The 21,597-nt window shown below is 44.3% G+C and overlaps 2 protein-coding genes across 2 annotated transcripts; one reads left to right on the forward strand and one right to left on the reverse strand.

The window, feature by feature from the left end:
- The first annotated feature begins 2,218 nt into the window (after positions 1-2,218).
- anapc2 (anaphase promoting complex subunit 2) lies at positions 2,219-9,872 on the forward strand. Its single transcript, XM_003442471.5, is given in 15 exon segments — positions 2,219-2,588; positions 3,346-3,595; positions 3,670-3,912; positions 3,915-3,990; positions 4,243-4,375; positions 4,482-4,695; positions 5,211-5,330; positions 5,710-5,827; positions 7,542-7,720; positions 7,801-7,942; positions 8,081-8,156; positions 8,260-8,463; positions 8,549-8,681; positions 8,864-9,105; positions 9,627-9,872. Coding segments are annotated over 15 exon segments (2,439 nt in total). The 5' UTR covers positions 2,219-2,489; the 3' UTR covers positions 9,837-9,872.
- Positions 9,873-10,164: 292 nt separating this feature from the next.
- si:dkey-16l2.16 (ras-related protein Rab-35) lies at positions 10,165-20,312 on the reverse strand. Its single transcript, XM_003442572.5, has 7 exons — positions 20,118-20,312; positions 17,935-18,689; positions 15,292-15,342; positions 13,837-13,960; positions 13,603-13,727; positions 12,713-12,837; positions 10,165-11,881 (listed from the first exon to the last, which is right to left on the reverse strand). The coding sequence occupies exons 2-7, from the start codon at positions 17,987-17,989 to the stop codon at positions 11,732-11,734; spliced, it is 630 nt and encodes a 209-aa protein (XP_003442620.1). The 5' UTR covers positions 17,990-18,689; positions 20,118-20,312; the 3' UTR covers positions 10,165-11,731.
- Positions 20,313-21,597: the final 1,285 nt, after the last annotated feature.

Below are 21,597 nucleotides of genomic sequence, written 5' to 3' on the forward strand. Positions count from 1 at the left end.
ACTCACCTCTCTCTTCCACCTGCACTTTCAACTGGACCACGGCCAATCAGAGAGGTCCCGCCCCTGACTATCTCTGATTGGTTTAGTATTGGCATAATGTGTGTCTGTTGTTGACCACACGGAGAGTTGCAGAGATTTTTTTTTTTTTTTTTTTTTTTTTTTTGTTACCCGAAAATATTTTTTTTTAGTCGCACCACTGAAAAATTTGGTCGCATTTGCGACCAAATTGGTCGCACTCTAGAGCCCTGTATATATCTTTTCCCCTCTGTTAATACTGTCCATATAGCGCTGCAGAACTGTACCCGCCCCCCAGCATGTTTGCACTGTAGGAGATGCTCTGTATCTCATTGTACAACTGTATAGTGACAATAAAGGCATTCTATTCTATTCTATTCTATTCTATTCTAAAAAGGAAACCACAGTGAGAGGGTCAGTGTGTTCAAAATATGCTTATGAAATAAAATATGTTTAATCAAAACTCTGATTCAAAACTGACTCATAAAAATACATCTTACATTTTCGTTTTAACTTAACTAAATAAATTCAGAAAAACTGAAAATGTACATATATAAATGCAAATAATCCGTACTTATTTTAATTGTAAATTAAACTGTAAATATTGCCCTCTAGTGGCCACAGAACACAACTGCTATTAATTTAATCTTACTAGTTTTATTTTAAATTTATCTACCGGAAGTAAACTTATGCTGTTTTGTCTGACTTGACTGTGACGATTTACGAGTTTTTGTTGCCCTCCGGTGTAACTGCATTTAATTTTATTTCTTTTTTTTTGGTTCCTTCTTCCGTTTTTTTTTAAAGGTGTACTGTTGAATTTATAGCTCTATTTTTTTAATTAACATTTACATTAACATTTATAATAATGATAACTTTCTATGTCAATCATAAAATTCCTGAATGACTTGTGACTTCAAATACTGAGAAATTCAGTTAACTTTTGAAAATATTAAAATATTGCAGCAATATCTGCTTAATGGGAAAAAAATGTATGATTAAATGATGAAATTATTTTTTAGTAATATCATTACGAAATCTATGATCAGCTGTACTTAATGTAAACTGATGTATGCAGTTCCCCAAATGACCACCAGGCGGCAGACAACTCTCAAGATTTAATGTATAATGCAAAACATATTATATTTATGAAGAAATTCAAGATGATCATAGCAGATTTAAGAAATTTTAACTTCTTAATGTTTAATTTTAATTTTAATGGTTTAGTGCATTGTACAAAAAATGTGTTTAAAAAAAACTGTATTGTTTATCATTTGTAGTGTTTTAAAAAAAAAAATTTTTAAAAATTGATCAGTTATAGCTTTCTTATGTCAGCGTGTTAGGACAGCTGTAGTTACTCAGTTTGACCACTGGAGAGCAGATTAATAAAGACCGCAATACATTACTAATAACACATTTACAATGAGTTGATATTCATTATTAATTTTATTAATCGAGTATTTATATTTATAAAAATGATCTGTGCCATAAATGTAAATTGTGTTGCAGTTCCTGATTGTAATTTTCTGTGTGTTAATATTTAATTGTTATAAGATAAGATAAGATAAGATAAGACTTTAATCCCACGGTGTGGAAATTTTTGCATTACCTCAGCTCAGGTACAGATAGCAGAAGGATAATACAGAAAATACAAATAAAATACAAACAGTAAGATAATACACTATATACAACGGTAGCATACACAGTATGTGATTATGGATATGGTTGTAGCAATATGCAAGACATAAACTATAAACTACATAGTTATAACATAATTTTTCTACCACTATTATTCCTATATAAGTAATAGATATCTATAAGAATAGACATGTACACGCATACTCACATGTAATATGAGTGTGCATCTAAATATACATATACATACACATATACCTGCACACGTCCATACACATAGAAAGTGCATTATGCATGAAGTGACCGTGGTTTTTTTATTTCTCCATAAAAAAAATGTTGATTTTTCTGTTTTTATTTGTGTTTATTAATTCTTTGATAATTTGTGGATATAAACAACTGAGTAAAAAGCCATTTTAAAACGTTATAGCGACAATTTTATCCTCATGACAAGTTCGCCACTGTTAAGACAACCATCAGCCCACAGAGACACTTCCTGTGAACTTCAAAATAAAATCAGCGAGGCTTTACAATGTCCACTGTGTGACAGTAGAGGGCAGCATACGGCGCCTTAGCGACACAATCGCTAGAAGAAGAAGAAGCTCGCGATCACGAAGAAGAAGTAAACCCGCGATACTGAAGAACGTAGTTTTAGTTCAGAGTAATAACAGAAACTGGGGCTGATTTTAAGCAATATTATTCTTGGACGTGAGTAATACCCGCCGGAAACATGAAGCGTGTTTGTAGATGTTCGGGAGCGACGTTATAACCGGATAAAACCTCCACAGTTTAAATGTGGGACACTGAGAAGCTGCTTCGTGGTTTGTGAGGAAAAGTCTGAGAAAATGGAGGAAAGTGCGATGGAACCGGACTCAGTGGAGATGTCTGGATCCGGACCGAATTCCGGGGTCGCTGAAGCCTGGGAAACCGTCACTGCGGCGCTGGTGAGTGGCTTCCCACTCTGGACACCTGCAGCTAAGTGACTGTAGCATAACGAGCAACCGAACTCCATTCAAAAATCTCTCGATTTAACGTTTTGTTGGTCGTAGATGTGGTTTGTTCTCAATTTGAGAGGTTTTAAGACGTTACATTAATCAGGAGAAGTTTTCGGTTAAATTCTGCTTGTATGTGTCGATGTCTTCTTAATGGTCTTAATCTGTGTTGTTTCCTCTGTCTCCTTCCTACTGAGTTCATTATTAATCTTCAGAAATTTAAAGTAAACTGTGACGTGATGTCCATAAACAGCCAAACTTACAAGTTACAAAACAAAGGGAATAAAAATGAACACAAAGGTGAAACAAGTGTGTGAAAAAAACGAACTTTCACAGTTAGAGAAAGACCACAAAGCAACACAAATTCAACTGTAATAAATGTAAAATGAACACAGATTAATAAAACAAGTGCAAAGTGACAAAAGGAGTGCACAGAGACACGGAGCAAGATGCAGATCGGGTCAAAAAGAAGCAAAACAACTACAAAGATTAGGCAAATTGAACAAAAGACCAAAGCTGAGACACGAACTCGGCTTTGGTCTCCTCCAGTCTCGTAGTTTTGCTCCTTTGTACGACTGTTGAGGGTCATTGGTCAGTCTAAGAAATCCAAACTGAAACTCGCTGTGAAGAAACCCTGTCAGCCATCACCAGCACCTGTGCATCCAGGTGAGGCTGTGTTTGTGTAACTCTGTGTTTTGGTTGCGTTCAGGTGTCTCCGGTAAGCTCGGCGTCGGAGCAGAGCCTCTCAGACCTGCTGGCCCTGCTGAATGATCAGGGTCTGGGCCGGCTGCTGGGCAGCTGGCTGCTGGAGACGCTGCAGATGCGTCTGTCTTCCTGTGTGGTTCCCGAGTTCTGGTCTGGCCTCAAGCAGCCAGAGAACGAGATGGAGGAGAAGGACAGGGTCTGGGTTCTGCTCACGGCTTTCAGGACTCTGCTGGACCGGCTCGAACCTTTTCTGGGTGAGTGGACCGTCAGAGAGTTAATGGGTTTTCTCTATGAGCAGCATTCAGACTTCTCCTCCTCCTCCTTACAGCTGGCTTGGAGAAGCTGGGGGCGTGGCAGGATGAGGGCCGTGGAGGTCTGTGTGGCCCAGGATCCAAAGCCCTCAAGGAGCGAGCCTTCACCACCATCAGGGCCCTCCTCCTCTTCTCCCCGGCTCCCGTCCTCCAGGAGCGAGTGCTGGAGTTTTACAGCCGGACCTTTTCTGTCTACATGAACCGGGAGGGGGGCAGCGAGGACGCCACCGAGGCTCCCGATGGCCCCGAGGGCGGGGCCTGCCGGGCTGCTGGGTTCCCTTGCAGCAGTGCTGGTGTCAGCAGGCCCTGGAACACCTGCAGGAGCTCAGCCACATCCTGTGAGTCAGGCTTTTTCAATTTGAAACAATTGATGTAACCAGGCAGGAAGTCGGCATAATTTCTCTGAATTTTCAGAGTAAAAAAAAATAATAATAAAGTTGTGAATAAAATAATAATAATTTACTATATAACAAATATAATAAATCGTAGATTATTTCTAACAGTTTTCTTTACGATGCTGAAGCGTGGCTCGGATCAGCTGTTTGTTTTCTGTTGGTCTGAAACACTGACGTCTGATTGGTTGTTTCCAGGTCGAAGCTGCAACTGCTGGAGTGGGTGAGCTCCGAGGCCGTCACCACCATCCTCCACAAGCTCATCGAGATGCGGATGGAGCAGCTGTGCCGGGGCGAGTACGAGCGCTCCTTCCTGCTGGAGTTCCAGGAGGTGAAACATCTGCAGCATCTGTCAATGCCGAAACTCGCTGTCACCTGCTCTTTATTTACAGAGTGTGTGTGTGTGTGTGTGTGTGTGTGTGTGTGTGAGAGAGCAGTGGTTGGAGCTGGTGCTGGGCTGGCTAGCTAAAGTATTTGCCAGTGAAGTGGACGGAGACGCCGCTTCGCTCCCAGTGGCCCCCGGCGGTCTCGGCGTCCAGGTGGTCCCGGGCGGCGGCTCAGTGCTGAAGCAGTGGAGGTGCCACATGCATCAGTTTTTCTGCAGGATCTACGTCAACATGAGGATCGAGGAGCTCTTCAGCATCATCAGAGGTGAGAGTCTGCAGCAGGTTTACAGATCCGCCAGGCTGAACTCTGACCTCTGAGCCGTGATTACAGCTAAGACTCTTTAAAGTCTTCTTTGCCGCGGAGCTCTCGTTTCCTCTACAGCAGCGTTTCCTCTCATCGCTTAGAGCTCAGCTCGAGTCAGGACGACAGAGCGTTTCAGCTAGCCACCGCTATAGAACAGGGACGTCAAACATAAGGCCTGTGGGACAGAATCGGCCCGGGAAAGAATCCAGTCTGGTCCACTGAAAGGATTAGAAAAAAATAAAGGAGGGCGCATAAAGTTTGGACTTTGTATAAAGATCTCCCCGGTGGTCATTCATGCTACGACAAAGTAATAAAGTAGTAGATAAACATTTAAAACTTCTAGTTTTTCTGTCATTTAATCAGTGTAGACGTTTATGTTTGTAACGAAGCCACAGTAATAAACAATAATAATTATAATAATTCACCTAAATTTCCTCTCATTTTAAACTCTCTTTGACTCTTGTTCTTTCTTTCAGATTTCCCAGAATCCAAAGCTGCTATTGAGGATCTGAAGTTCTGCCTGGAGAGAACCAATCAGAGACAGCAGCTCCTTACTTCGCTCAAATCTGCCTTCGAAAGCCGCCTGCTGCACCCGGGTCAGTTTCTGTTGGGGTTTATTTTTCTGATCTGATGAGACGCTGTGGGAGATTTTTTAAGTTAAACACAATTCAACATTTAAAGTCAGGATTAGAGAAGAAAACAACAACGAGATGAAGGTGGAGGAGGAGGAAAGCTCAGAGGAGGTTCAGCGAGGTGGTGAAGGAGGACGTGCAGAGGGTCGGTGTGACAGGAGGAGGTGGAGGCAGACATTAGAGCTGATGCAGCTGTTTAAAAACAGCATTTGTTGATTTGCTCATTTTGAAGCTATTTCTCAGCTCGTCGTGCACACGTGCAATTTCTCAGATCATCCTCATCATCGTGTGAGGAAGCTGGTCTCCATGGTAATGTCTGTGAAACTGACTGATCTGTCTGCAGGCGTTCACACGTCGGACATCCTCACCGTTTACATCTCGGCCATCAAAGCGCTCCGAGAGCTCGACCCGTCCATGGTCATCCTGCAGGTCGTCTCCCAGCCGATCCGCAAGTACCTCAGGTGAGTCCAAGTAGGCGCCGACGGGATTCGCTTTCAGTCCTGCTCTGATCTTTTGGCTCTAATTGTGCAGTTTTTTGTGAGTAAAGTTCTACAGGGAGTGCAGAATTATTAGGCAAGTTGTATTTTTGAGGAATAATTTTATTATTGAACAACAACCATGTTCTCAATGAACCCAAAAAACTCATTAATATCAAAGCTGAATGTTTTTGGAAGTAGTTTTTAGTTTGTTTTTAGTTTTAGCTATTTTAGGGGGATATCTGTGTGTGCAGGTGACTATTACTGTGCATAATTATTAGGCAACTTAACAAAAAACAAATATATACCCATTTCAATTATTTATTTTTCCCAGTGAAACCAATATAACATCTCCACATTCACAAATATACATTTCTGACATTCAAAAACAAAACAAAAACAAATCAGCGACCAATATAGCCACCTTTCTTTGCAAGGACACTCAAAAGCCTGCCATCCATGGATCCTGTCAGTGTTTTGATCTGTTCACCATCAACATTGCGTGCAGCAGCAACCACAGCCTCCCAGACACTGTTCAGAGAGGTGTACTGTTTTCCCTCCTTGTAAATCTCACATTTGATGATGGACCACAGGTTCTCAATGGGGTTCAGATCAGGTGAACAAGGAGGCCATGTCATTAGTTTTTCTTCTTTTATACCCTTTCTTGCCAGCCACGCTGTGGAGTACTTGGACGCGTGTGATGGAGCATTGTCCTGCATGAAAATCATGTTTTTCTTGAAGGATGCAGACTTCTTCCTGTACCACTGCTTGAAGAAGGTGTCTTCCAGAAACTGGCAGTAGGACTGGGAGTTGAGCTTGACTCCATCCTCAACCCGAAAAGGCCCCACAAGCTCATCTTTGATGATACCAGCCCAAACCAGTACTCCACCTCCACCTTGCTGGCGTCTGAGTGGGACTGGAGCTCTCTGCCCTTTACCAATCCAGCCACGGGCCCATCCATCTGGCCCATCAAGACTCACTCTCATTTCATCAGTCCATAAAACCTTAGAAAAATCAGTCTTGAGATATTTCTTGGCCCAGTCTTGACGTTTCAGCTTGTGTGTCTTGTTCAGTGGTGGTCGTCTTTCAGCCTTTCTTACCTTGGCCATGTCTCTGAGTATTGCACACCTTGTGCTTTTGGGCACTCCAGTGATGTTGCAGCTCTGAAATATGGCCAAACTGGTGGCAAGTGGCATCTTGGCAGCTGCACGCTTGACTTTTCTCAGTTCATGGGCAGTTACTTTGCGCCTTGGTTTTTCCACACGCTTCTTGCGACCCTGTTGACTATTTTGAATGAAACGCTTGATTGTTCGATGATCACGCTTCAGAAGCTTTGCAATTTTAAGACTGCTGCATCCCTCTGCAAGATATCTCACTATTTTTGACTTTTCTGAGCCTGTCAAGTCCTTCTTTTGACCCATTTTGCCAAAGGAAAGGAAGTTGCCTAATAATTATGCACACCTGATATAGGGTGTTGATGTCATTAGACCACACCTCTTCTCATTACAAAGATGCACATCACCTAATATGCTTAATTGGTAGTAGGCTTTCGAGCCTATACAGCTTGGAGTAAGACAACATGCATGAAGAGGATGATGTGGACAAAATACTCATTTGCCTAATAATTCTGCACTCCCTGTATATGAGTTTAAAATTCGACGTCCCGAGCAGAGGCTCAAACGTCCGTGTTGTGTTTCAGGACCCGGGAGGACACAGTGAGGCAGATCGTAGCCGGTCTGACTGGAGATGCAGAGGGCTGCACCGACCTTGCCTCTGAGCTGTCCCGAGGAGACCCGGTGACTCTGGAGATGCAGGACAGCGATGAAGAAGGCAACGACCCCGAGGACTGGACTCCAGACCCGACCGATGCCATGCCCGGTCAGTGAACGCACCGTGCTAACCGCAGAGAAGGAGACCGCAGATGAAGAGAAAGATCTTACTCGTGTGTTTGTTCTCAGATAAAATGGGCTCGAAGCGCCGCTCATCCGACATCATCAGCCTGCTGGTCAGCATCTATGGCAGTAAGGAGATCTTCATAGATGAGTACAGAGGCGTGCTCGCCGACAGGCTGCTGCAGCAGCTCAACTACAACACGGCCAGGTACGACCGCACCAGCGCCCGGCTTAAAGATGAGAGAAAGTGTTGGTATTTTGAACATGTCGGGTCACTGATAGCAAAGTAAATGCTGCCTAAACTGTCCCAAGATCCTCACGCCCGTCCTGTTTTCTGTGTCTTCAGGGAGATTCGTAACGTGGAGCTGCTGAAGCTGCGGTTCGGCGAGTCTCACATGCATTACTGCGAGGTCATGCTGAAGGTAAACATCTGGAATATGGATCGTTAACCACATATTTGAGGACATTCCCTGAAAGCATGAATTTCTGAGAACGTGATTACCTGATGGGTGCCTGTGTCTGCAGGACATGGCGGACTCTCGCAGGATCAACAGCAACATCCGAGAGGAGGAGTCGAAGCTGAGCGAGGAGGAGCAGCCGCCGCTGCCCCTGTCGGCCATCATCCTCTCATCTGAGTTCTGGCCCACGCTGAAGGAGGAGAAGCTGGAGCTCCCTCCTGTCGTCTGCCAGGCCATGGAGGCCTACACCCACCGCTACGAGAAGCTGAAGGTGGAGTCTCCGGTTTCGTTTGCAGTAGAAATCAAATGCACAGCTGCGCTTTTATCTGCTGATTCGAGTCCTGTTTGTGTTTCAGGCCATGAGGACGCTGAGCTGGAAGCCTCACCTGGGCTCGGTCACTCTGGACGTGGAGCTGGAGGACCGCGTCCTCACCAACCTCACGGTCTCACCCATCCAGGCTGCCACCATCATGTACTTCCAAGAGAAGAGTAAGAACTCTCATTTCAGAGCGCTTTCATGCTGTGAAATGTAATTCTGCGATCACCCCTGATGTTTTCCTGACATGGTGGATGTCAGGCTTGTAAACTATCGGCTCCGACATCGATCATTACGCTGCGTGGAGTCAGGGGGAGATGCAGTTTGATCGTTGTGTACCTGCTCGTCCTCTCAGGTTCTTGGACGCTGGAGGAGCTGAGTGTGAAGCTGGGCGCCCCGAAGGAGCTGGTGCACAGGAAGCTGGCTCTGTGGCAGCAGCAGGGCGTGCTGAGGGAGGAGGCGGGCGGCCGCTTCTACGTGGTGGAGAAGGGTTCGTCGAAAGAGAAGCTGGACAGAGGCGTGATGCTGATCGACAGCGACGAGGAGAGGGACTCCAACACCGCCACGCAGTCCGAGCAGAGGGAGGAGAAGCTGCAGGTACGCACGCACTTCATTCATCCTGCTGTTTCAGGATTATTTACTTAGTTACTTTTAATACTTGAAACCTGGCACCTGGTGATGTGCCACTTCTTTTCAATCATTATAAAAATCACTTAATAATGAATGACGGTCAGCGTTTTAGGATTACTGGTCACAGTTATTTTAGCTATCATGTGCTCCATAAATCATGAGCTTATTGTTGTGGAGGACTTGGTGCACCCACATGATCCCAGGAGGGTAACTCATCCCTGGTAGGGTCTCCTAAGGAGGTCGCTCATGGGAGAGCGCCTGAGAGCCGGGATCTTAGCCATTGAGGCACAGCTGTGGACCGCCCACCTCTTGTGGGAGGGGCCGTAGGGGTTCAGTACATTGTGAATTGCGTGGCGTATGTCTTAGCGGTCTGGAACATCACCTCTCTGCTGGGGAACCAGCTCGAGTGAGCGCTTCAGGCTGAAAAGTTCCAGCTCGTTCTAGTCTTAAACTCTTACAGTAAGCACACTGGGTCTCTGTCTCTGCAGCTGTTCTGGGTCTACGTCCAGGCCATGCTCACCAACCTGGACACCATGACGCTGGAACGCATCCACACCATGCTGCGGATGTTCGTCGCCACTGGACCCGTCGTCACGGAGATGGACGTGAACGAGCTTGAGGCGTTCCTGCAGAGGAAGGTCAGGGATCATCAGCTCATAATGTCCGGCAACGTCTACAGGCTGCCCAAATCCAACTGATGACTGATGATGTAATAAAAACGTCTGACACACCAACTGTTTGGTCTCTGTAGATAATTTCCCCCTTCATAACACCTGTACAGGGGATGATGTTTTTATAACTCACCTGTTTAGGTTTGCATTGTTAGGGGCGTGGCACAGGTGACTGTGGCTGTCTGCTACGCTTCACCTGAGCTGGAACTCTGGGCCGTGTTTGTGCTGCTGCAGCCTTTTGGGGCATTTTAACGACATCATCTAACCAACAATATGGCTGCTGTGAGGTCACTATACTAAAGGCAAGTGAAATTCTAGGATTTCATTGCATATAGTCTCATCACTGCACACAGAATCACTGAATTTATTGCTTTTATTGTATTTGGACACATTTGCTTGGCATCAGATTTACATTAAAACATGTTTTGGGCTCGTTCTGTAGGCTGGGATTACTGGCCTCATTCAGACTGAAATAAGGCATACAGACAGTTTGTACTCATCACACACGTTAATGTCACAATTGAACAAACAGCTCCCTTTCACTGGTTAAATACATGTTCTGTATTAAGAAAAAAAAACTAAACAGTGGTTTAAGACCAAAGTTAAAGGACCATGCTGGTGTTTTTTTGCATGTTTTAGTTCACTGCAAACACACATGTAGAGTTTCTCAGTGTTTCTCCCTTTTTCCCACTAACATGAGAACTGGCGATTAAAGACGTGGAGCGTGACATGGCTTTCATCTTCCACGTGTCACAGAAGGTAAACAGGAACAAACTGGAAACAAATCCCTGCAGTTTGACTTTAGCTTCAGTGAAACCTACATACAATTATAACCTGTCATTGTGCAGGGGAGGAAAGGTCGTGAGGTCATTATTTTCCCACTTTCAAAACCTCTGCTGATGAGGGGCAGCCAATCAGAGAAAAACTGACTTAACAGGGGAGAAGCTATCGGCTTGTTTCAGACAGGATGAAGCCTGTCTGAAACAATCATGCAAAGCTGCTTTAAAAACATGGAGGAAACGAGCAGAATCGCAGCACTTTAACATAAAAATGGATTCTCCCTAAAGAGCTGTGCAGCTGTGGTGGGAGCACAGACTCGACATGTGACCAAATCTCAGGGTTTTCCATCAGGACGCATTATTGACTGACGCAGTGCCCAATCAAACACGTTTCACGGCAAAAAGGTGGAACGTGTTTGATTGGTCACCACAGAAGTCCCCGGCTCGTGAGCTCAAGCATCGGTGCCATGTTGGTGGAAAGTTCTTTGGCTACATGTGACCATATACTAATTCCGTCTTTGGAGAGATGAGTCATAAAATAATCAGTTTTAATGATGAAATTAGGTTTTGTTTCCTGCTCATTGAGGTGTTTGAAAATTGTAATCTTTCGTCACTAGGGGTGAAGAAGAAGGCGGGATATATGTACGCTCAAGAGGTTCAGACCAACTTCCTGTTTTGTGGTGTAACTTCAATTAGACAGTTTTAAAGGTGCTGATGATCAAACGTCACACACCTCCTCATAAACCAGTGTAGCTCAGACTGAACGAGTCATTTAAGGCGAGCTCAGGAATCCACTCGTATGAATAAACGTCACAGAAAATACATTTTTTCTGGTTAGCATCCACAAACCAACCTGCACGTTAGTCACTCTTTAGCTTCAGTCTAACAAACATGGAACGCTGCAGTGTGGTTAGGAAGGGAAAAAAAAAAAAGCATAAACACCAGAATGATCCTTTAGGTCATGTGACCTCCTGGCTGCTACTTGCATTCAGTGCTGGCAGACTGTAGACCCTCAGGTACAGTGAGAGCTACAGCCTGCTGTGCTGTAGCTCCACACTTGCTAACATTCATATCTGCAGTGAGAGACGGCCTCTAAGGCACAGAGTTCAGTCTCAGCTGAATGCCGTGGGTGGAAGCGGCGTCTCAGCAGCATTTCCTCCCTCTCTTCCTGCGGTCTCGGTCTCGCTGGGCGTTGATGTTCACCGTGTCCTTCTCCCGCTCCCGCTCCCTCTCCACTCTGTTCTGGCTCTCCTTCTTGGCCCGGAGCACCATGAGGGTGAAGGCCATGAACATCTGAGCAGAGCAGCAGAAACAACACACTCAGACTTCAGGATTATCTGACGCGGCCTCGATGTCCCACCCCCCGACCCTCAAACAGGAGTGAAACCGTGCACGAAACTGTTTGTGTCACTGAAGACATTTTAAAAATAAAGCAAATACTCTTGGATAGAAATAACAGGAATGACCACATACAGTCACATATGATCCTGCCTTTACTTTAGTCTCGGTTATTAAAACACGAGTAAGGACATGAGTCTAGTCTGAGCTTTCCATCGTGAATATTTGTACCTTGGAGCTCTGAGGTCAGTCACAGTGTCCCTGCTGTTGTTTGTGTTTATCAGCAGGATTGAGGACAAACCGCCATCTCTGCCGTTACCAAAGTCTCCCTCTGTCTGCTCGGAACTCTTGGCGTGCTTTCGTTCCATTTTTAAAGAAACTAAACAGCTTGAAAACAGACCCCTCCTCCTCATCGTTACCCTCTGCAGTGTAATAATGAGATGATCTTCATCTGCAGGGCTGGACCGTCCGGTATGAAGGAAGCCGCTGCATTAAACCTGCAGCGCCGCTGCATTAAACCTGCAGCGCCATCGCATTACGAGACACTTCTGCGTCACTGTGCCTGGATGACAGCAGTGAAACAACACTGCACCCATCAGGTCACACTGAGAACTACAACACCACGCTCTAATCTTCATTACGAGCCTGTCATTAAAGGATTCACTACCAACCTTACAGACAAAACATTAGGAACAAAGACTTTTAACCTTTTAATGGGAAAAAACTGCACATAAAAAAAAATCATTTTAAATCAGAGGATGTTAATCATTTGAAGCTTCGCCTCACCTCTTCAACATTTATGTTCTCTTTGGCACTCGTCTCAAAGACACGGACACCCACAGACTCCCCAAAACGCAAAGCATCCTGGGTATCCACCTGCTTCTTGGAAGGGTCGTCATTCTTGTTCCCCACTGAGGAAAGAAGGAAAATCCATCTTTAAACTCTTCCTGCAGACGTCCTCTCTCCTCAACCAGGGTGAAACTCAAATGCACCATAAAAAACTCAGCATGCAGAATTATCTGCAATTAATATGTAAAATAAGATATTAATAACTGATGCTGCAGGTCTGAAATGAATCACAGCAACTTTTAAGTGTCAGTGTTGATTGATTGAAACTTGATTTAGTTAATGGGCTGTAAACAATTTCACCTCCCCAGAGTCAGACCTGCAGAATAACCTTGCTTTTTAAAATTAGTAGAAAAACTTTCACATTTACTGAACCTGAGAAATCTAAAAAAACACATGAGTGCAATAACAACAGTTTGTCTTAATAAACATTTCACAGTGGATCAACAAAAGGACAAAATTGTTTATGAAGACTCAGCGGACGGTACTTTCAGCATTTCACCATCAGGAATTTAAACTGTTGGTGAGAGCAAAGAGGCTCTCCTCACCAGAAATCTGCCTGCATGATATCATAAATAACATATTCGAGTTTAAAAAAATAAAGTTCCAGCTTACTGCACCATGTGGACTTTAATGTCCAGACTTGGAAAATTGAGTTTGGATATGTTTTAAAGCGGATAATGGAGCTGAATGAATTAAGCCGCATCTTTAACAAACTGTACGTCACCTGGAAGCAGACGGAGCCTCTCAGCGGCTTTCGCCACACCTGTGAGCGGGTCAGAGTTCACACTGAAACACTGATAGTCAGGATGAGTTTATGGTCGACCTACCCAGGATCTTGCAGACGTTGTCACAGTTCTGGGAGATTTCATTCAGCCACCTCTTAACATTTACGAACGACTCTGGATTTGTCACGTCGTACACGATGATGACGCCGTGGGTGTTTCTGTAGTACCTGGGGACACGTGAAGCGGAATAAACTGATGACCTCAGCGATGATGCTGCAGTGCACTGCACACAGTCATTCAGAGAAACTCAGGGGAGAAAGTTTCAGAGATCATTACGTTGAGGTGATGGTTCGAAACCTCTCCTGCCCCGCCGTGTCCCAGATCTGCAGCTTCACCCGCTCCCCATCGATGTCCACCGTCCGGATCTTAAAGTCTACGCCGATGGTGGTGATGTAGCTGCCTGCACGAGACGACACGAGAGAAAAAATAAAAGCCATCAGAGTGACGCAGACATACTGCTCAACAACGCGAGTCCAGACACACAGCGTCGTACTCAAATAACAGCGATGACAGGAAAACACACTGTGCACTGTGGAGTCAGTTAAAAGTTAAATACCTTTAAGTGTGTGTGTGTGTGTGTGTGTGTGTGTGTGTGTGTGTGTGTGTGTGTGTGTGTGTTCCCTGCTGTTGCAGCTGCAGGCCCTTGTTCCCTGTAACCCCCCCCACGCACCAACTCCACCACTTCAGATGTTTTGGCGTCCTGTCAGGAGCGCCTGGCTCAGTTCCACTCGCTCCACCCGTTTACATCCTCTCCCCGCCTTCGAGGACTATATTTGATTCCAGCAGTATGTGGGAAAAACTCCGCTCCAAAACCTCGATATTTCCCCACAGACTACAGAAACGTGGCCAAGGCTCCAAAACGGTCTCTCAGACGGGATCACAGCTGGCTGTCACACTGACCATCTGTGGCCGCAGCTACAGCCCACTGAACCACCACCACCACCCCAGCTTACATGTTTGTGATTCCAGCAAGAAAAAACTGAGCCGTGTGTTTTTGGCTCCGTCCTCCAGCCGTCATGAGAACTTTTGGTCAGTCCCGTCAGGGCCGGACAAACCGTCCAGTGACACGCTTTAATCGACCGTAAGATGCGTGTTCCATGGAGCCGCCTACACTTTGTAAACAAGCCTGAGTGAGAATGCTGCTGGTAGCGCTTCATAACTAATAACACATTCAACAACCACATTTCTCCAACACCTGAGCTTCCTGTTATGAAACAGTCAACAAATAAAAAACTACAAACTGTAAATAAACTTTGGACTCTTGTTAGAAAATGCCAGACGCAGTCACTTCCTCTGCTGGGATCAAACTCGTCTTTACAGCCTGATCACTTTGAGATTTGGCTCACGAGAGACATTTTACACTAGTTTCACCTCTGCTTTCAGTTCAGCAACTTTCTGCTTCTGTTCCACGTCCTTGGCTGTGTACTCACGCTACAGAGTGAATTCAAAATGCTGACACAGGTTATTATTATTCCTAAAGGAGTGCAGTTATTGTTTGACACTTGGGTGCGAGCACACGAGACCGTTCAGAGGAAATGGATGAAGCATTTAAATGTTTGATGAGGATATAGATCTGCCCCTCCTGCAGCTCCTGACGTGTTAGGACAGCTCTTATGACTCCTGGAGATGAGATGACTCCTCCTGATAAAATGCTTTTAATTCTCGGCCTATAACTGGAGTCTGCTGTGTGTTTAGTGTGAGCAGGCATCACCTTTCATGTAACCAACTCACCTGAGAAGGAGTTATCTGCGAAGCGGAGCAGGAGGCTGCTTTTTCCCACATCTAAAGGGAGGGAAAAGATCAGACGGACGAGATTAATATCTGTTTGAGTAAAGCCTATTATGTCCTCCATTGTAACTTTAGTGACAGCCACATACCAGCAAAATACACAGATGGGAGGAGGTGAGATAAGGAAAGTGAAACAACACAAAATAGGGCAAAGGTTGAACTCGCACTGGACATGTGAGAAAAGCAGAGTTTCATCTGAAGAAAAAAAAAACCTGACAGAGGTGAGCCGATGAAGCAGAAAGACGTCGGAATAAACGGAGAAATCGATGGGAAAGTCAGTATTCTCAGAGCATTAACGCGTTAAAGATTTCACGCCTGTAAAAACAAGTCCTGCATCTGCTTTGCAGGCTGGATGTTTGCAGCTCAAACTTGTGGTGTCTATCAAAATCAGATTCCAGAAGCTGGAGGAAAAAAAGAAAAATCATTGCTTGGTTCAATCATTTAAGTGGTTTTTCAAAACAAGACTCGACTAGACTTGTTCAGCAGGCTCGGAGACGAAGCTCGTTTATCGGGAACTAAAACCTCTGCCTGCTACGCCACAAACAGATGGACGATAAATGTGACAGCATTACTCCTCACAGAAACATCTCTGCCAACTAAAGGCATGAGAACTATGTCAAGCTGAAAACTTGCAGCAGCTTCCTGAAACCGTGTTTCCATCCAGGCACGCGTCTCATGTGCAGCGATGAAATCCACCCACTGCACTAAAATAAGTTCCTGCAGGGAAGGTGACTGACAGTGACTCAGCACCTCCTGCAGGAGGCCTGACCCCAAAAGCCCTGAAACTACAACATTCGATCAATAACTGCAGCCTGCTCTCTCTAAAGCAGAGTATCAGGTTCATTTGTTTTATGGAGCTCATCTTTGTTTTACTACGAGCTTGGAGGCAGTTTGTTTTCTTGTTCTCGTGCTGAGAAAGTGACATTAAACAAGTCGGAGTTTTCCTGGGAACGCACTCCCAACACAAAACCAGGCTCTGCTGAGGCCCGCGGTGCTGGCATCCCAACATGCTTTGCAGCGTTTGAACTCGGACTTTGTGCTTTCGAACAACATCTGGATTCATGAAATGTTGAAGTTTAATTATCATTATTTTTATTTAGGTACTCAGTCACTCTTACTGGTTTCAGATATATCACACCACCCCAGTCCTGGACTCTTTATTTTACCGATGACCTTTTAAACTAAAAGCTGCACCCCGCCCCTCACGGGACCTAGTCTGCAGCCTTCAATATTCACGTCCTTTGCCCAAACCTATGGGCGGTGTTTGCTGGTGCCTTCAAAGCACATTTTATGGATTTATTTGACAGTTTAAGAAGTTTGTGCTTAAGTTTCAGTGACTGAAAATCTATTAATATATGTATTTTTGTACTATAAGCAGATATCTGGGCCCATGTGAGGCATCCGTACAGTTTATGAATTGAGCTTCCTAACCAATCTAGCTAGTGTTAATCACAGCTCAGCACTCCATCAGACACGCCCACCACAGCCGAGTCCGATACCCGAGCTGTGACGTCTTACACGTCTCTGGTTTCTGTGCTTGGTTTGAGCAGTGAGCTCTATCTACATTTCATATCTGAGACATTGTAGCACATTAGGAAACAACATCACAAAGAAAAATTTGAAATATCTGCTGTGGAACGTGATCCCCGACAGCTCTGTTTCACAGTTTTTTCTGCTGTTGGATCTGTATGATGTCATAAAGAGGCGATCTCTCTAATCTGGAAAGCTCCACCCACCCAAAGCTCAAACCTTTGCTTTGCAAGGGGGCAGCCAATCACAAGAAAACTGATTTAAAAGGGGGCGGGGCTTAAACAGCTTGTTTCAGTCAGAGGATGAGCTGAAGGGCCGCACCGAGGCTCAGTATGATTTAAGGGAGGATTATTTTGAACTGTGAATCATGCAAAGTTGCTTTAGTTGCGTCGAGAAATGAGATTATGGCGCTACAAATAAGAACAGGTTGTCTTTCAAATGCATGTAGCCTACACTTATATTTTGCATACGTTTAGTCCTTAATCCAAACCCTGCATCTGGGCTGGCATGAGCTCAGGATTAATTTGTATGAGCTGTGCACAATATAATAAAATTAATCTTAATCTGTTTTCTAACTTTAAATCACATAAAGCTACTTTAACTGCAAGGACAAACACATGGAGCTGGGAATGAACACAGGTCCTCTTTAAAGCAAGTCTATAAAAGCAGGCAGTAAGAAGCCACTGAGTCTGTGAGGGGTCCTGAGGGCTACAACGCCAACACCTTTGAGATTCATTCATCAAGCTTCTTTCACATACAGGTGACAACCAGACCAGGTGATCGGCAAAAATCAGTTCAAACCAATTCTGAAACAAACCAGAAGCCAGGATGGTGATGGTGTGATTTCAACCAGTAAGACCTCACCAGTTCATCAGTATGGAAACGTTCCTATTAATAGGTTTATTATGGTTCTACTGGGCCACAGAGACGGCAGCCTAAATTTACTGGAAGTGTCTGTTCACACATCTGTTTCTTGCTGGGCTCCATTAAAAAAAAGAAGAAAAAAAAGAGAAGCTTTGACTGCAGATAGATGTAAACAAGTTAAAGTGTACTAACTGGAGTCTCCAATGATGAGCAGCTTAAAGAGATGATTGTAGTCTTTCCCTGCCATTTGGACGGCCTTGTTTTGGATTTCCAAGTAAAACCAGTTTCATAGGAGGAAGGTGAGCTTCCTTCCCTCCAAGTGCACATGCGGCGCTCGCCTTGTTCCGCCTCCAAACGCTGACCACCTCAAGAGTTTGTCCAGAAATCACAGGTTCGATTCCCCTTTGGGCGTGAGGACATTTCCAGTTACACTATAGTTTCAGTTCTGATGTTCACATTGTTTTAAAAGCAAAACCGCAGCAGCCGGCAGAGTAGGTGGCACTTCTCGAGAGCTCTGCATTTATGATTCACGCTCGACGGCGAGGGCCAGCACCGTGGTTCCACCTTACTTCCAGTTCCACCCAGCAACACTCCTGCGGGGGATTTCCAACAACTCCTCCACAGTTGTGTCAGTGCAGCTCCAGCACTCCTCCTCTGGATGCTCAGTCTTCACGTGTACGGTTCCAGGATAGACACATTTGGCATTTTGTGGTAGTCCTGATCATAAATCCAGTTACTGCCCTCAACTCCTCAGAATTCCACCCCCTCCTCTTTTTGTTTTTTTTTGGTAGTTGCACTTGAAAGAAACTAAGATGTTCCTCTTTTTTAACAGCAGCGGTTACATCTGCACAGGTTTCTTTGACTCAATCCCTTCGGTTCCTCTGGTGGTTGGCTAAAAAGTCACCCGTTCCCTGTTTCATTGCACGAGGAGGGTTCACCAAAAGGAGCTAAACAAACACAAGGAGAAAAGGTAATGAGAAGTCAGACCAAATCACATCAGACTTCACAACTTTTTGCTTGCTGTGTCCCGCCTTAACTCCCTGCCTGTTACTCAAACAGCAGCTGAGTCACTAAATATAACTTCCTATTCCTGCTTTATCCACCCCCATCCAATGCCTTATCTGTGTTAGCAATAACAGCAGCTCACTGACGACCATCGTCCAGATTTTGTTTTTCTAAATTCTTCAGGTAAAACAGTAGAGCTGAGCTGGCTAATGCTGGGTTCGCTTTCCGTGAAAACAGGAAAGGCTGGACTTCGACAATGCGAGCTAATCCAGCCCCAGGACGCTGTTCTGTCGTGAGTAGAGCGACGCCAATCTCCACTCCAACAAACGCAAATGTAAATATTCATAATGTGGCGGCAGAAACAATGCCTTCAACAATAAAACTACACACCCCGGAAAGTCTTGGACTGATCGTCTTTCATTCGGCTCACACCAAGCACCGAAATTTACATGTGATTGAATAAAGAAAAATAAATCTAAATTTAAAGTAACGGACTGGCTCCTTAGACTAGACTTCGACAACCATGTAAGGCACCGCAAATTATTGAATAAAAGTATAAATTACGTGCAACCTTGTGTGTCTATACATGCCGAATTGAAATATAATACATAACGTTGGAGCAAAGAAGTCCCAAATCTGTGTGACTCGGGTTTAAGACGCTTGGGCGTAGAAAACTGATGTTTTTGCTTAGATTTTGGAAGCAGTTTGGCAGATAATTCCCTGGAACATTAGAAGAGATGGCTATAGGTCTTTGGGTGGCCTCAGGTCACTGATTCAGCTTTAAAAATCTTAAATGGCCTTTACTGGCAGTTTCTGACCCGCTGCTGGGACAACACGTTCGAAAGTCTTATTGCGCGAGCGTTGTAGGTTTTGGTGGAGCGACACGCCTGACTCCATGCGAAATATATTCATTTTCCGTTAAATTAAATCAAACTATGTCAATTCAAATTTAGAGTCACTTCTGTGAACATTGTAAAAATGAATCAGGGACGTGCTTCAATACGGCACAAATAAAATAACACAGTGCTGACGTTAAACTGTAGTTTTGTTTAGAGCTCGATGGCCAAACCACCGACCTGTAGGTGGTGAGGCAAAAACGGGACAAAAATGGCAAATAAATAAATATTAACGTTAATTCAACGGGTGTAAATAAAGAAGAAAGCAATGACAGCTCGTTAAAAGGCTAAATGTGTATTTGGTACTGCGTGTACAGCTGCAGACTAGCAAGAAAACGTTCAAACTTCCAGATTTGTTCATCCAGCCTGGAGTGACGGTGTCCGGGCCTGACGCTGGCCTGCCAAGACGTCGGGAAACTTCAGTGCTCGGAGAAACTTTCAACCAGCCGCCGTTTATTTAAAAAACGAACTTACTGTGGTCATGACGCGGTGCTCGGACGGTGGGTTATGCTCACAGACCGGTGCTACACTCTGCCTTGTGCCCGTTGATTCCGCTGGATCGCCGCTCCGACGGTCTGACCGTCTCCCCGCCGACCACACCTGACTGACTGCAGCTGATGACCCACTCTCATCATCTGACGCTGCGTTCACGGTCATGTGGGAAAACCCTGCAGCCTGCAACCGCAAAGTGCACACCGACACAGAGTACTACAGCTGCTCTTTCTTTCGTTTTTTAATGTCTAATAAAATCATCGTTACTCATGTACTGAGATAAGGAGACAAAATATTTACAAAGCAACATATTGGTATAAAACAGGGGCGTCCAGCATACGACCGGGGGGGGGCAGATCGGCGCCACAAAAGGGTCCAATCTGGCCCCCTGGGCTAGACACTTTAACACCCACTTGTACAATGTATTTTTTCAGGTTCTCAATTTAAAATTTCCAGATTGTCTATTTTATTTCATGCATTTAATGTACATAATTCACTTACTTGCTGCATATAATGTCCTCCTGTATACATTCACTTAATGTATATAATGTTCTCTCTCTTTCTGCACAGCCGAGGAGCGTGTCAGGATACATTTCACTGCGTGTTGTACTCGTATAACTATGGATGTGACAAATAGATTCTTGAATCTTGGAGGTTTTTACAAATTAATTTACAACTTAAAAAATCTGAATCATCTGAATAATCATAAGTTGTATAGCCTTCTTACTGACAAATACTTAATGTTTCCCCCATTATAAATGAGCCATTCAGTATAATGAATTGTTCATTTTCTACAGTGGGAACATAGTTAAAATGATAATAACAATAATTTCACAGTAATAACATAACACAGATTTATTTGTTAAAGTGAAAACATGGGTAGTAGTGCTAACTGATTTATTTTTGAAAGGGTACAATTAAGAAAAATTCAAAAGAGAGAGACAGAGAGAAGTAAATGAATAATAAAATCAGTGCAGAAAGACAAATAACATACTATCAATGGTGAAAAACAGAGATGCAAACCAGTCATTATGACACTTTAAAATGACCCCAAAGCAACAAAAAGAATTACAAAAATTACTGAAAGGAGTTGTCTTGAAAGAGGCTCAAATCCTTCAGACAAAAATGTCAAATTAAAAGGACATAGGGTGAGTAAAAAGGATATAATAAAACTACAAAGACACGAAAATGCCAAAAGAAAGGAACAGAAAAAGTCCACTGAGATGACACGCTGTTAATGAGTTTTCTCTCTGTGATCAGTAAAGACTGAATGCTAAATAAGTGTAACCAAAACTAAAATCCACAAAATGAAATTCACAGTTTGAACTTTAACCAAAATATGTGAAACACGGAGCTCAGAATCAGAACTTTGTGTCTGTGTCGTGTGTGAAGTTAAAGTAGTGAGAAACACACACTGAACGTTGGCGTGTCACCAGTTTCAGTGTTACAACAGCAGCTTGCG

The sequence above is a fragment of the Oreochromis niloticus genome, linkage group LG4 (assembly GCF_001858045.2).
Source record: "Oreochromis niloticus isolate F11D_XX linkage group LG4, O_niloticus_UMD_NMBU, whole genome shotgun sequence".
NCBI classification, from domain to species: Eukaryota; Metazoa; Chordata; class Actinopteri; order Cichliformes; family Cichlidae; genus Oreochromis; species Oreochromis niloticus.

Coding starts and splice junctions, on each gene's coding strand:
- si:dkey-16l2.16 (XM_003442572.5), bottom strand. CDS start 17,989: ATGGCAGGGAAAGACTACAATCATCTCTTTAAGCTGCTCATCATTGGA. Junction 13,961..15,291: donor CGCAGATAACTCCTTCTCAG/GTGAGTTGGTTA, acceptor CGTCTCGTGCAG/GCAGCTACATCACCACCATC. Junction 11,882..12,712: donor AGAACATAAATGTTGAAGAG/GTGAGGCGAAGC, acceptor TGCTCTGCTCAG/ATGTTCATGGCCTTCACCCT.